The sequence below is a fragment of the Oryzias melastigma genome, linkage group LG5, assembly GCF_002922805.2.
Source record: "Oryzias melastigma strain HK-1 linkage group LG5, ASM292280v2, whole genome shotgun sequence".
NCBI classification, from domain to species: Eukaryota; Metazoa; Chordata; class Actinopteri; order Beloniformes; family Adrianichthyidae; genus Oryzias; species Oryzias melastigma.
The window spans coordinates 32,342,727-32,358,085 of record NC_050516.1 but is presented as its reverse complement, the minus strand read 5'-3'; the positions used below and the strand labels follow the sequence as shown (position 1 = coordinate 32,358,085).

General features: G+C 38.2%; 1 protein-coding gene across 1 annotated transcript in view; it reads right to left on the bottom strand.

Annotated features, from left to right (window-relative positions):
• col7a1 (collagen, type VII, alpha 1) overlaps positions 1–15,359 on the bottom strand; it is a gene marked incomplete in the record, with an annotated part of 105,683 nt that overhangs the window by 3,492 nt on the left and 86,832 nt on the right. The window contains 12 exon segments of the mRNA XM_036212052.1: positions 567–719; positions 1,555–1,683; positions 4,459–4,542; positions 7,360–7,368; positions 8,693–8,741; positions 8,824–8,877; positions 8,988–9,065; positions 11,180–11,296; positions 11,429–11,491; positions 11,580–11,642; positions 11,728–11,781; positions 11,921–11,974. Coding sequence (XP_036067945.1) covers positions 567–719; positions 1,555–1,683; positions 4,459–4,542; positions 7,360–7,368; positions 8,693–8,741; positions 8,824–8,877; positions 8,988–9,065; positions 11,180–11,296; positions 11,429–11,491; positions 11,580–11,642; positions 11,728–11,781; positions 11,921–11,974 — 907 coding nt within the window.

The following is a 15,359-nucleotide window of genomic DNA, read 5'->3' as shown; positions in this document are numbered from 1 at the left end:
TTTTTGCAAAGGCAAAAAAGTTTTTTTTGAAAACAATGAAGTTAAAAAAAAAGATATTTTTGAAAATAAAAAAAGTTTGCAATCGCAAAAAAGTTTTTTTGAAAGCAAAAAAAAGTTTAAAAAATGCAAAATATTTTTTGAAATAAAAAAAGTTTGCACTCACGAACACATTTTTTCAAAGCAAATAATACACATATTAATTTGCAAATTATGAGTTTTAATTCGTTACACTTTATATTTTGTTTGGAACTGAACTGTGACTCAAAGATCACTCCGTAGAGAGAAGCTGGACAGAGTGGAGGCAGAGCAGCAGGAAGAGACGAGATGCAAAAAGAGACCCGGAACCGTTCAGCCGCTTTTCTCAATTTTCATGCAAAGCCAGAATATAAGACAGAATATCTACGTCCTCTAAGTTTGCATTTGCTTTTCCTTTATTAAAAAACAACCTTTATGCATTAGCAGTGCACCCTGGGTCATGCAGAGAGCTAAACAGACGGAATAGAAGCCAGTTACCCCGTTACCCGTATCTAATCACCAAGCAGGACACGATCACGATCACGCTTTACCTTCCTCTTTTACCCTCCTCTTGGACCTGACTGATCTGTTCTTGACTTTCTCACCACCGGCTGCTGCTACCGGCTGAATGTCAGCACTTGCTGATTTACTCGCTTTGGTTCTGACTGTTTTCTCTGAATCTTTTCCATCATCCTGATCTGCTGCTGTACACACAAACACACAAGCATGAGCCGAATGAAACAAGAACCATGAACATCATTGAGGTCATTGACATGTGTTCTTCACACTGGATAAGCAGGGAGGGGCTACTTCTTCTTCTTTCACAACTGTGCACTGGCTCATGTCTGCCACCTACAGGTGGGAGAAGCTAAGTGTAAAATGTTGAAGTGAATCTTGTTCTAGGTTTTTTCTTTATCTATTCTGACATGAAAGTTCCTGGTCCGGGACCAGGACTCGTTTGTGCGTTTTCAGACAGAAATTTTGCTCTGGATTATCAAACTCGGGTCTTTAAGCGGACCGAATGTGTCCAGTCTGAATACTCCCTGATTCATCTTTAATTCTTTGGAGGATTCATTAAAAGTTCAGGATAACAAAATAACTCCAAACTCAAATGTCTCTTGCCTCTGAAATCCGTCCGAGAATCAGGAAATCGAAAGAGTAAACATTTGAGAAAAAAATTTAATTTGATTTGATGAAACTACTGCCTTCAGTTATGAGTAAATTGGAAAAACAAGAGGTTTGTTGAAGCCCCAGACACCTGGGCGTCGTGTGGGTGGGGTTTAGTGCTCTGCGGTCACAGGAATGATTTGGTGATTTAACGCCCAGAATCCAAACCTTAATGCTGATCATACTTTAAGAACGTAGGTATGACCTGGTCGTAGATTTAAACCCACAATCTTAATTAGGCTGAACACTACACTAGGCCAATAAGTCGGGCTTAAATATTCTAAATACAGAAAACATAAACTCTAATAAACATTTTCCTCACACTAAATGCTAAACACATTTCTGAACTTCATAAAGGACAATGATCTGCACCTCCGGTCTGGTTTCCTGGCTGTGTGGAGAGGTAGAGCAGCTCGTCGGCGGGGTCGTCCAGGGCCTCGATGGAGTAGATGTGCTCATAGTCCGGGTCATGGGTGTTCATCACTACATGGAGCTCGCGGCCTGAGATGGAGGCAGCAGCGCAGAGGTCAAAGGTCTGGATGTGATGAAACCCTCAAACCTCTGGGCTGTTATTCATGCGCCGAGCGGAGAGCGTCGTGAAAACCATCCAGCCACAGCAGGGAGACGTTCCCCCTCAAGGTTATGAATGGGAATCTGATTTAATCCTTTGGTTCATAAGAAACACACATCTGGTAAATTGATAAAAAATAACTAATTTACTCTTTAACTACCCCAAAATAAAAGAAAAAACACAAAAAAAGGTATTTCTTCGCTGCTTATTCTCTTTGTACGGAGCCCCCAAAGGAACAAAAAAAAAAATGTAATAAAAAAAAAAGGATCTTCCTAAAAATACTTTGTAAAAAAATGAAGAATAAAAACAAGTTCCGGTTACTAACCAGAACTGGTTTTTTCTAAAAATGATAGTGAAAAAAAAAAAATCTGGTTAGTAACTGGCGCACAGCAGATAGTATCTTTTTTTCTTTTTTTTCTTCTAAAAACTGAATTAAAAGAAAAAAAGTTCTGTTTACCAATTGATGTTTTATTACGCTGATGTCACAGCTGAGAGTGTTAACAAATACAAACACGTTAATTCTGTTTCGATTAACTTTCACATCCCTAAAAGGAACAGAACACTGTCAGAAATAAACCAAATCCCGTTTTGTTTTTGGGTTTTCAAAAGCTGAGGACTGGAGAGCTGCAGCGTCGTCTTTACCGTTCACAGCCACCGTGCCAGAAAACGACAGACAGTGAAGCGAATCGTCGTGTGACCGAGTCCCTGTCACCTGTTACGTTTCCCTGCAGCTGGAGCAAATGTGGTAAATAGTTAAGGTACATCAGTGACAGAACCCCAAGAATCCAGTTCAAACAGGAAATGTGGATCAAAAACACATCCTGGTATTTCTTCCACTAAAGTGATGCGTAAATGAAGGATAAACCTTTTCTTGATGGCTGCTGCAGCACGTCAGTCCTCCACACTGGATCGTTATAATGCAGATTATTCCTAAAGTGCTTTTCTTTGTTGGTGAGAACAAACGCCGTGATCACCAGCTGGGACAGAACTTAGCAAATCAGTTCGTTCACCTAAAAACACGAACATCCTGCTCTCTGAAAGGGTTTAGACCACGAAACAGAATATAAAGAGGCAGGTGTAAATCGCAAATGTTTCATCAAGTAATACATAATGACAGAATACTTAAAAAACACAAGTTTTTCTTCTTGTGTTGTAAAAAAAAAAAAAAAAAAAAAAGGTTATGTTCATAAATTTACAAATTTGTTCTGTTTAGTTGAAACAATTTGAAATTAAACAGAAGTATTTGAGACATATGAACACTAAAATTCCCCCTCTGATGAAAAACCTTTGTTTAGTTTTTAACTTGTATTTGTGGCATTTTCTTATGAAAGAGAACAAATGTCATAAGAAATCATTTTGTTTTTGTGTTTCCGAGTATTTCTCCTTTTAAAGTCACCCAAAAAGTTCTTTTTTCTGCTGCTTATTGCCTTGGTACTTGGTACCTATGAGACACTGAAGTAAAAAAATAAAATAAAATAGAAATATATAGGAGCTCTGTAAGGAAATTTAGTAAAAAAAAAAAAAAAAAAATCCTGTTTTTTAACTGGTGCACACCAGTTATTATCCATTTTTTTGTTTGTTTTTTCTACTTCAATTTTTAGAAAAAAAAAGTTCTGGTTAAAAACTGGTGCACATCAGGTAGTAACTGATTTTTTTTTTCTAAAAATTTAAGCAAAAAAAAAAAAATCTAGTTATTATCTGGTGCGCATCAGTTACTGTCCAGAAATGTTTTTTTAACTTCAATTTTTACATTAAAACAATTCTAAAAATTGAATAAAAAAAAAGTAAAAATCAAAATACTAAAAAATAAAATTATTAGTTACAAACTGATGCTCACCAGATGGTAACTGGTGCGCATCATTTACTATCTGGTAGGCATCATTTACTATCTGGTGTGCATCATTTAGTAACCAGAATTTTTTGTCCCTTTAGGGGCTCCATACCTTGGGGGGCAATACACACAATCAATATTTATCATAATCAGATGGCGGTGGCACAAGCCACGCCCCCTCAGAGGAGATTTTGGAAACAGAAGCTTCAGATCAATAAATAAAAGTATTTTTAAGACATTTAGGTTGTGGGATTTTGGTTAAAAATGTCATAAAAATGAAAACACTATTGGGAACGTTTTGCTAAAATAAAAAAACTGGTCATCGGAGGCCTTTAAAACCTTAGAAACAGTAAAATGTTGAATATTTTCTGATTAACTGTAAAACTGTCAGGTATGCTTAATTAAGCCTAAAGAATAGAACCATTTACATGATATTTTAAGTTTTTTTCCCAATCATGAAACATCTATCAGTGAATTTAAAGTCTAACTTCATTTATAAAATCCTTGTGTGAAAATAAGTTTTTATAAAAACAGAAATGACGGACAGAAGCAGCCATAAACACGAGAAGACTTAGAGCAAAACTTACTGCTTCAACTACTATTAATGACATTTTAAAACACATTGAATTAGTTAAATTATCTTTAGGATTATTTTAAAATATGAGATCATAATTCAGACACAAACAGCTGAATGGTGGCCCCTCCCTCTCGCTGTAACAATGAGGGACAGACTCAAGAATTCAACAGGGCACTAATGGAGTTCTCTGTTTTCCTGCGGAGAAAACCACCCGATGCTCAGAGATCTCCAGAAGTAACCCCGCCCGTGAGAGAACACAGACACAAACGGACTGCAGAGCTTCAGGGAAACACTCACCCGTCTCCCCCTTCAGTACCAGCTGCTGCTCTGCTGGAGACCGAGCCCTGACTGTGGGCTTGGACCGAGTTTCTGGGCCTAAACCTGAGAGAGCCGGATAGGAAGGACAGCAGCGGCGGGCGCCAGAACAGGAAGGAGGTTCAGAGAGCAAGAAGAGCAGAAACGTGTTACACAGGGGGAAGGACAGGAATCAGAAACACTGAATGATGGGAAATACTGGGAGGAATTCTACTGTTGAAAGTTTGTGAACATTTAAGAATTTGTTTTTTTCAAAATGCTGCATAAATATGATCTGAAACATCAACATTTGTTTAAAGTCTTTAACACAACAGGACAGTTGGAGGCTGAAAACACTCTAGATTTGAATATTGTAAAAAAAGGGGCGGGGCTAAGAGAGGCTTAACTGCGTCTACAATAATGGAAAGTGATGCAGTTTCACTCATTGACTGTATAGTGCGATATAGTGCGATATGTATACAGTGATAATAGTTATGGTTTCATCACAGAACTTTCTGTGGTTGAGGACTTTTCTCTGCATGTGACGGCCGACGGCTGACTGAAATATGAGTGTAGAAAACGAATCAACGATAATCCAAGAGGGGATGTAAATTCTGGCAGGGGATGCAAATGTTGGCACAACATTGAAGTTTGGAGGACCAAAGGGGACCCGTGTCTAAGAGTGGTAAAATGATGCTAGCATCATAGCTAATAAAAGCTAACGTATTAACTAGGGATGACCCAAGTCCGACTCAGTCCATTTTGTGGATTTGCCGATACCGAGTCCCGATCCGACACTTTAGTATAAAACATGAACAAAATGAACAGATTTGTGCTTTGCCTTATTTATATTAAATTAACCTTCTTTTATTATTACATTACTGACCTTTTTTTCTTCTCAACTTATTACTTTTTGTATTATTGCAATAATTCTTTGCACAAATTGTCTTTTAATGAGAATATTTAGATTATTGTTATTAATATAAATGATTTTTCTGTGGATGTTTTGAAATGTGATTGCATCATTGATATTAAGGATTCTTTATAACCTGAATGTATTATTGTGGAGTATAAATATGTGATTTTAAATCCTGAACCGGATATTAATAATTCATGTAGAGAAAATGGTCGAGTCGTGGTGGGATTATATAAGTTCACTTCCTTCTACTCCCTTTCAGTGGATCTAGATGTAATTCAATGTGATGTTATTTTTTTCATGCATTATTATTGATTGCTTGAAATAAACAATTTTATTCATTCATTCATTATTAAAAACTTAAATAAAACACTTCTGTGAAGAGGTTTTAATAAACAAGTAAAAATAAAGCAAATATAAAGTAGGAAAAAAATACTATTTTCTTGTCATATAAGTGATAATTAGTCATGTGAGAAAGTTTAGTGACTTTAGCTTTAATATCTTTAGAGATATTGAACATTTTTGACCAAATGTGATTGTTATCCTCATTTAAAACTCTTAAAAATAAATTATGATTTTGTTTTAGCATAAAATTTGATGAGTGTTCATGAATAGCTGATATCATTATTAGTTTTAATTTATTATTTTTGTTAATAAATTATGTTTGAAAAAGATCATTTTTGTGGCAGGAAGTTCAATGGGCGGGCCACAAGCGTCCTGCTCTGACGGGAAGGGGGGTGGAGTTGCTCCACAACTCAGAGGCAACTTTCTAATGAACCGCACTGCAGAAACTATGTCAAGGAAAACAACAGGTTTTTAAAATGTAATCCTAATTTAAAAACAACCCTTTTACAAGAGATCAAAAGATAATTGGAATTAATATGTTAGAATTCAGTTAATTTGATGTTTTTGTTATATTTATGCAAGAAATATTTTAAAATTCCAAACATTCTACAAACTTTCAGGTAAATGAATCTTTAGTATAGTAAACAAATAAAAATGTAATCAAATCTCTCATTATAATTTCCCCAGAAACACCAGAAAAAACTGCCTGAACCTAATCAGACGCAGTTCAAAGGATTCATTCAGTTTCAGCCAGAATGACCATCATGGACCACCAGAATGACCATCGTGGACCACCAGAATGACCATCGTGGTCCACCAGAATGACCATCATGGACCACCAGAATGACCATCATGGATCACCAGAATGACCATCGTGGACCACCAGAATGACCATCATGGACCACCAGAATGACCATCATGGACCACCAGAATGACCATCGTGGATTACCAGAATGACCATCATGGACCACCAGAATGACCATCATGGACCAACCCTGAAACTTTGATCCTTTCCAGACTCAAGTCAAAGCTTTTGATTTGAGTTTCCCTCCACGCCGACATGACAGGTGAACCCAAACCAACTCCAGTGTTTGGTTGTTAATCAAGAAAAACAGAAATCATTGTGTGAAGAACAACACATTATTTGAATATGAGTGAAAATGCAGTTTGTCTAAAATGACAAAACTACATATTCATTAGCGGAGCCTCCGTGTGATTGTGTCATTCTGATGGAGCTGCTGCTTCATGACGCTTACGTGGCCCTGTGCTCACATCTCAGAAAGTTCACTGAATCATTCAAGTTTGGGGAAACTTGATCATTTTGTGATGAAGACACTTTATTGACTTTGATTTATTTGTTAAAAAATATGAAAGCTCTGACAAAGCAAATGAATCGATGTCATTTATCAGTTGTTCAAATAGGCTAAAAGAAAAAGAAATGACTATTTTTCTGCACATGACTGGAATTTTGAATCAAATGAAGTGAAAAGACGGGATAATGTACTGCTGTGTTTACAAATGACTCTTGCTGCACCCTGCGCAGTGTCAAATGGTGTGTGTGCTACAACACGGTGACTCATGCTCAGTAACACTCCTTCTGTCCACCATGAAGTCTTTCTGCTGCACTCGGATGGTTCACTTACCTCCACACGCTGAGGAGAAGACGCACGGCCGAGAAAAGAAAAACAGAAAATGATCAGTCAGTGAATTTCTTCAACAATACTTCCATAAACGTGAACGCCAGAACGACAAAAAAAAAGAGCCATCGACGCCAGAGGTGTCAAAGTCAATCGCACAGGGAGCAAAATCCAAAACACACCTTAGGTCACGGACCGAACAGGATAAACTTTCATTGAACACTCTAAAACTACATCTTTAAAACTTTAAAACCGTAACTTTTTAACATAATTATAACCTAGATATATAACATTATCTGCTATAACGCTAGTGTGAATACTGTAGGATGAATTTGGCTGCTGAAGATGCTGAAATTGATAGCTAAAAACTTAAAAGCTGATAGCTGAAATTACTAAAGCTGAAAACGCTGAAGCTGAAGACGCTAAAGCTGATAGCTGAAATTACTAAAGCTGAAAGCTGAAAACATTAAAGCTGATAACTGAAAACTCTGAAGCTAATAGCTGAAATTACTGAAGCTGATAGGTGAAAATGCTGAAGTTGATTGCTGAAATAACTAAATTGAAAGCTGAAAACGTTGGAGCTGGTTGCTGAAAACGCTGACGTTGATAGCTGAAATCACTGAAGCTGATTGCTAAAAATGCTGAAGTTCATGACTCAAATCCCTAAAGCTGAAAACATTGAAGTTGATAACTGAAAACGCTAAAGCTGATAGCTGAAAACTCTGAAGCTAATAGCTTAAATTACTGAAGCTGATAGCTGAAAACGCTGAAGTTGATGGCTGAAACCACTAAAATTGAAAGCTGAAAACGTTGGAGCTGAAAGCCAGCTAAAATATTAACAAAATTCCAAAGTAGCCTAAAAAACAAACCAAAAAAAAAGTAGGATAGCCAAAACGGCTAGTATGTAGCCGAAAAATTTTCTAAACTTCAAAATAGCCTTAGAATCTGAAAAAAGTGTAAATTCGCCAAAACAGCTAGCATGAGGCTGAAATACTAGCTAAACTTCAAAATAACCTAAAATAATCTCAGTAAATGCCAAAATAGTCCAAAAAGCTAACAGAATGATAATTTTTAAAACTTTAAAACTATAACTTTTTAACATAATTCTGAATAATAAAAAGGCAGGAATATTATTCCAGAATAAATCAACTTAAACCTTAAATAACTTTCAATATTTTACTCTCCATAAAAATATATTTTGTCAAAATTATTCAAGCTAGAAATGAGCACAAGATAACATCAGGACATTAATAACAATAAAATAAAATGATCTGGAGGGCCGGATCCGGCCCCCGGGCCTTGACTTTGACACGTGTGATCTAGGTGGTATGAGACTCACCGCAGTGCTGATTCATCTCCGAGCGAACATACTCTCTGACCTCGTCCTCCTGAATCCAAAACAAACAGCATCACAACAATCGTCTAATCAGCTGTATGCGTGGAGGCCCTGCGGTACGGATCGGCGCTGACCGTCATGCCTGGCTCTCCTCTGTCTCCTTTCACTCCATCTGGCCCCATCTCTCCCTGCAGAGTGGACAGGCATTAAGGTCATGGGCAGACTTAAAAAAAATACATTTAGTTGAAGAATGTGTTGAAAAGTGTCTTTAAATAAGTGAAGATGCTGCTGTACTGACAGGCTCTCCTCGCTCCCCGGGTATCCCTGGGATTCCACGTGGACCAACCATGGCAGGACCGATTGGACCCCTCTCCCCCTGACACAGGGAGAAACAACATGACAGTTTACAACATGCTTCCATTTGAAAACACCGTCCGTATGCTACAGCTGTGGTCGTATTTGGTTTTGTATTTTTTCTTTGTTCTGTGCACTTTATTTCTGTCAGAGTGGGACTTCTGGGTGTTTTTGGATCTTTGTGTTTCTGTCTGTGTTGATTTCTTTCAGGTGTGGCTCCCATTGGTCCACAGCTGATGGAGGGAGTCTTTAAAAGCACCATGTGGACCTCCAGGCCATGAGAAGGGAGCGTGGCGCGCTTCACCTGTTATGTGGTTTGTGTTACACTTTGTAGGTTTCTTGTAGTATTTCTGTGTAGTGCAGTTTGGTATTGGTTATGTTTTTAAGTGAGGCTTATTTTTTCTTCAATAAATGTTTTCTCCAGTTTATGTTGGTCCAGGGAGGTTAGTGTGTGTCATTCTTCTTCCTGTTTTGGCCTTGGTTCACCCCGAAGCCTTTTGCTCCACATTTCAGTTTTTGTTTGATTGATTTCTTGTAGATAAATATGTTATATTTTTTATAGAGACAATCTTTTTGTGTGTTTTTGTTTCTTAGTTCATTTTTAGGCAACCTTTAACAGGAAAATAGCAATTTGGGCTCAACTTCTACCGATCCACACCTAGAAGGAGCCGCATAGTCTTACTTTAGCCTTTATGAAATTTGCATCCATGACCTTCTTTTGTTTTAAATAATAAATATGAATTATGTCTAGTTTTTGCACAAACAAAAGCAAAAATATAAAAGAACAGAGCATCTCTCAAAATATTATTTTTCCCCTCTTTGTCCTCAGCAGTCTTACACTGTAGGGTTTAGTTATTTTAGTTTGGGGTTGGACCTTGGTAGTCTTGATTTTGGGGCTTTGTTTATTTGTTTTCTTTTTTTTTTTACATTTGACAGAAGCTCAAATAACTTATTTTTTAAAATAAAAGATGCTCTGTGCCAAACAGGATCATCTCAGTGCAGCTAGTAACCAATGTTGTGCAGCATAAGATAATATGTGCTTTTAAGTCTTAAAAAAAATCAAACTTTTTACCAAAGTTTTTCTTTCCATATAAAATCTGTTCATTCTGGAGGTTGAGTTGATCAAACTAGATGTCTTCAGATCAACAGGATGTAAAAACCTACATAGTTTACCATCTATGTGAACCTCAGCTGTTAATTTATAAATTAACTAATAGAGATTAAATAAATGCTAATTAAGTAATCCGAACTTAAAAAAATTGCTACATTATTTTTTGATTTTTTTTTCTTTTTTTATTTTCCCCTCTTTGTCCTCAGCAGTCTTACACTGCTGGGTTTAGTTATTTTAGTTTGGGTTTGGTAGTCTTAGTTTACAGGCTTTGTTTATTTGTTTTCTTTAGGTAGTTTTGGTTCGGGGGAGCTGCTGACTCAGACGGTCTCCATGACTTATTTTATGTTTGGCCGAGGATCCACCATGGAGAGATTAAAGATCCACATGTGGATCTGGAGCTGCAGGTTTCAGACCCATGATATAGACCAAAAAGGGATGTAACATATATTAGGGGCTCGTCCGGGATCCATTTAGTTGTTTTTTTGATTACTTGAGTTTTGTAAAAACAGCCTCATATCACTAAAAATAATTCTACACCCCCCAGTCGGAGAAAGGGTGCATCCAGTGCCGATACTTGATGTTGCCCCAAACCGTATCACCAGTGTCTTTATCATCCAGATGACAAAGCAGTCAACCCAGAGTCCTATCAAACTGTCAATCATCTTGAAGCAAGGCGGCAACAAAAAGGGCCCAGAAAAGAAGAAAGGAAACAACAAAGAGGAGCGACACGGGGACTGTAATCTTTTTATATCAGTGTTACATAACACTCCTAATGTCAAAACTGTCAAATACTTTATCGTTGCCTCTTTGGCTTGTTGCCACCTCGCCGCTTACAGAACCGACTGCTGCTGTTTGGAGCAGGAGAGGATGTGAACAATCCTTTTCTACTGTCCTTTTGTTCTGGATCTGTTGTAGTCATAACAGGTGTTGATATCGGTGCAACAAGAATGTGTCTATATGTCATTAATCTTCCACTTTAGAAGCTGTGCAGGGAAAAGGTGCAAAATTAAAGTAAACAAAGTCACCTTTTGTCCCTGCAGCCCCTCTGGGCCTTTAGCACCAGCTGGTCCTTGTGGGCCAGTCAAGCCGGAAGGCCCGTCCACCCCTCTGGGACCTGGAGCACCAGGAACACCAGGTGGTCCCTGAGTACAGAAGAGATAAGAGCGGTTCTACGGGATGATTGATGCTGCTGACGTTTGAATATGGAGATTAGACAGAGTGATTGTGCTGTTGTTGTTATATTTGCATGTCTGACTCTGAAAGTAAACACACACCCGTTCACCCTTGTCTCCTTGTCCTCCTTTGGGTCCAGGGACTCCATCAAATCCACGGTCACCCTGTCGCAAAAAGAAAAAAGAAAAGAGTTGCAGCTCTTTTAATTGGTCCAATCAAAATAGGAAATGAAAGAAAAATAAATAAAAGCACCTTGGGGCCAACTATGCCCTCCTTTCCTGGGATTCCAGGGGCCCCAGGGGGTCCAAGATCTCCCTAAAAACAAAAAAATAAGTAAATATCTAACAGCAGATACATTCATGCGTTACAGCTCATGATTTCCTGCTGATAACAATCTTACCTGTTCACCTTTTCTTCCCGGTAGACCCGATCGGCCGTGTATGCCAGCATCCCCCTGAGTGCAACACATACCCACTCAATTATTTTAATATGTGCACATTAAAGCGACGGATAAAAACAGGCTGATGCTCCCACGGTTAAATCATCACCAAACAGCATCCCTTCCACCTTTAATTTCCGTCTAACGAGCTCACCTTGTCTCCTTTGGGGCCGTCGCTTCCACAAGCCCCTTTGGGTCCGCGGTCACCCTGGAAACGCAAATGATCATCACTTACAGACAAAAAATGACTTGTGAGGAGCTAATGAGGAAGAAAATGCATCAAATCATTCAAGGAAAAAAAACTGTCTAGTTTTTCATCAAATCAGAGGTCAAAGTCTTCAATCAACTACAAAAGGCAAATTTCCAGCAGCAGCAGGAAAGAAACCAAACAGATGTGTGTTTGGTCCAACAGCCTGAAGGCAACATGGAAACAACCAAAGCTTAGGCCTCAACTCAAAGGGGTGCAGGTGTGTCACCTTAAGGAACGCCATGGAAATGGAACATACCATCATCATGGTTCGTGTGTCGAGAAATGTATACGTACTTGTGACGGACATAAGGATGTGTGGAGTCCTTAGGCCACGCTCTGGTTATGAGGTGTGAGCATAGACAGTACATCACAAGTCAAAGTCACGGCCCGGGGGCCGGATCTGGCCCTCCGGGTAACTCTATCCGGCAGTCCAGATCATTGTATTTTATTGTTATTAATGACCCGATGTTATATTGCGCTTATTTCTCACTTGTATAATTTTGACAAAATATATTTTTATGGAGAGTAAAATATTGAAAGTTGATTTTATTCTGGAATAATAATCCTGCTTTTTTATTATTCGTAATCATGTTAAGAAGTTACATTTTTAAAGTTTAAAAATTGGCATTCTGCTAGCTTTTTGGCCTATTTTGGCATTTACTAAGATTTTTTAGGCTATTTTGGAGTTTAGCTAATATTTCAGCTACATGTTAGCTGTTTGGGCTAACCATGTTTTTTTAAAGTCTTATAGGCTAATTTGCCATTTAGCTAATATTTTAGCTGGCTATTAGTTTCAGCGTTTTCAGCTATTAACTTCAGCATTTTCAGCTATCAGCTTCAGCGTTTTCAGCTATCAACTTCAGCATTTTTAGCTATTTGCTTTAGCCTTTCAGTTATTAGCTTCAGAGTTTTCAGCTATTAACCTCAGCATTTTCAGCTATCAGCTTCAAGATTTTCAACTAATACCTTCAGCATTTTCAGCTATTAACTTCAGCATTTTCAGCTATCAGCTCCTGCGTTTTCAGCTATTAACTTTAGCCTTTTTAGCTATTTTCTTCAGCCTTTCAGTTATTAGCTTCAGCACTTTCAGCTATCAACTTCAGCGTTTTCAGCTATCAACTTCAGCGTTTTCAGCTATTACCTTCAGCATTTTAAACTATCAATTTTAGCATTTTCAGCTATTACCTTTAGCTATTTTTAGCTATTAACTTCAGCATTTTCAGCTGTTAGCTTTAGTGTTTTCAGCTATTAACTTCAGCCTTTCAGCTATTAACTTCAGCATTTTCAGCTATCAGCTTCAGTGTTTTTAGCTATTACCTTCAGCATTTTAAGCTATCAATTTGAGCATTTTCAGCTATCAGCTTCAGCGTTTTAGCTATCAATTTTAGCATCTTCAGCTATCAGCACTAGCATCTACAGCATTCACACTAGCATTATCAGAGATAATGTTATATATCTAGTTCATAATTATGTTAAAAAGTTATGGTTTTAAAGTATTAAAATGTAGTTTTATTGTGTTCAATAAATGTTTATCCTGTTTGGCCTGTGACCTGAGGTGTGTTTGGGATTTTGGCCCCTTGTGTGATTGACACCTCTGCACTACATAGACAGAACTGGCTGTTTTTCACCTGCAGACGGCCCGTATCCAACCGTACGGCCCGTTCCGATAACCACACAGGTGCGTTCCCAAGTTCAGCTGAGCTGTAACCCAACCTGCTGAAATCAGCAGTCATTTGGTCAACGGCCATGACACCATTCCGCCTCAGAAGTCGTTCGGAGGGAAAGCTGTGTGTGCGTGTCCCTAAACAGTGTGACACGACTTGGTGGCGATCCCTTCCGTTCCCACAGGAGCGCTAAATGAGAGCACAGCGCGGCGCTGCTGCTCGTCACGCAGAGATTGACACATTCAGGACACTTCCTCTTCTCACAGGCAGGACCAGAGCTGGAACAGGAATGTTGTGCAGAACAGAGGCTTCTAGAAACATACTCTGTGTGTCACAAACACATTAGAAGCTTCCCGTCTGCAGAAGAACGGAATGACAAACTCAACCAGACAAGCTGCATTACATCTGACAATCATCTTCACTCAACCTGACACTTTCTTCCATTTGTGCTCTTATTTTTCTAAGTTTGACCTTTTTGTATTTTGCTTCAAAATTCTAATCAAAAAGAGTTAAAAACAGTTTGTTTTCGTTGAACTGTTTCATACAAGGAATTCTTTGTTTGAATTGGTTTACATTTAGGTTGTATATTCAAAATGATTTACTTTGTTGTTTTTCCCTAAACATTTATGACTTTTACTTCAATGAAATAATGTTTTCTGTTGCATCTACAATCTGTTCTGGTTTTTATTGTCTGGATGTGTCGCTTGTGAAGATCGGTGCCTTTTAGTTTGGTTTATTTTGGTTTTGTTTTCTGTTCATATGAGTTTTTGTTATCAACCAACTGGACCAGGATTCAGTTTCGATTCTTCTTAATTTCTTCATAATTTAAGTCCATCTCTGATCATCCTTTGATGTATTTTCAAAGCGTCCTCAGTGATCTAAGATTGAAATCCAGTGTTATTTTCTATGACATAATTTCTGCGGAGCAGCAGGAGTTCATCCGAAAGTCACCTCTTCTGTCACCAATAACTGAGAGCTCTCTGTTTACACTCTCTGGCTAGCTTACAACTCCTCACAACCCCGACCCAACATTAGTACTGCAACAATAATAGATAATATCTGAGATAGTTTGGAGCCAGATTCCAGCTCAGCCGAGGAAAACAAAGACGTTCATGGATCTATAAGTGCATCAGAATGGAGTGGAATACTCAGAAATGCAGTTTTAATCTTAACTTTCTTTAAATATGTCATCCATCATCAGAAAAATGCAACAAGAACGTGTTAAAAACACACATTTTATTGGTGCTAGCACTTCCTGGGTCTCCACACTACACTTCCCATCAGCCCCTGCTGTCACTCCCAGCAGTCTTCACTCAGAGCTCTGATCTCTGCTCGGTGCGAAGTCTTGTTTGTACCACTCTGCCTGCATCGCTGAGCGTTCTCGTCCTGAGCTGATCTTCTGCTTCGTATTCCACTGATAAAAGTAGATACTTTATTATGATAACTGCTGCTAAAATCTTTAACTAAACTCTGTTTGATCTGCATAAATTAAATCTGCTTTCTGCTGAGAAAAGTTGAAGGGAGTTTTGCATCAAACTCAGAAGAATTCCTACAGGAACTCGGACTGAAAATTCTCATGCCTGAAAGAGAAGTTATTGTCGACTGTTTAAGCCTAATTTTTTTGTAACCTAGGGAACTCTAATAAATGGGGAGAGTGTGCCGACTTACAGCAGATTCTG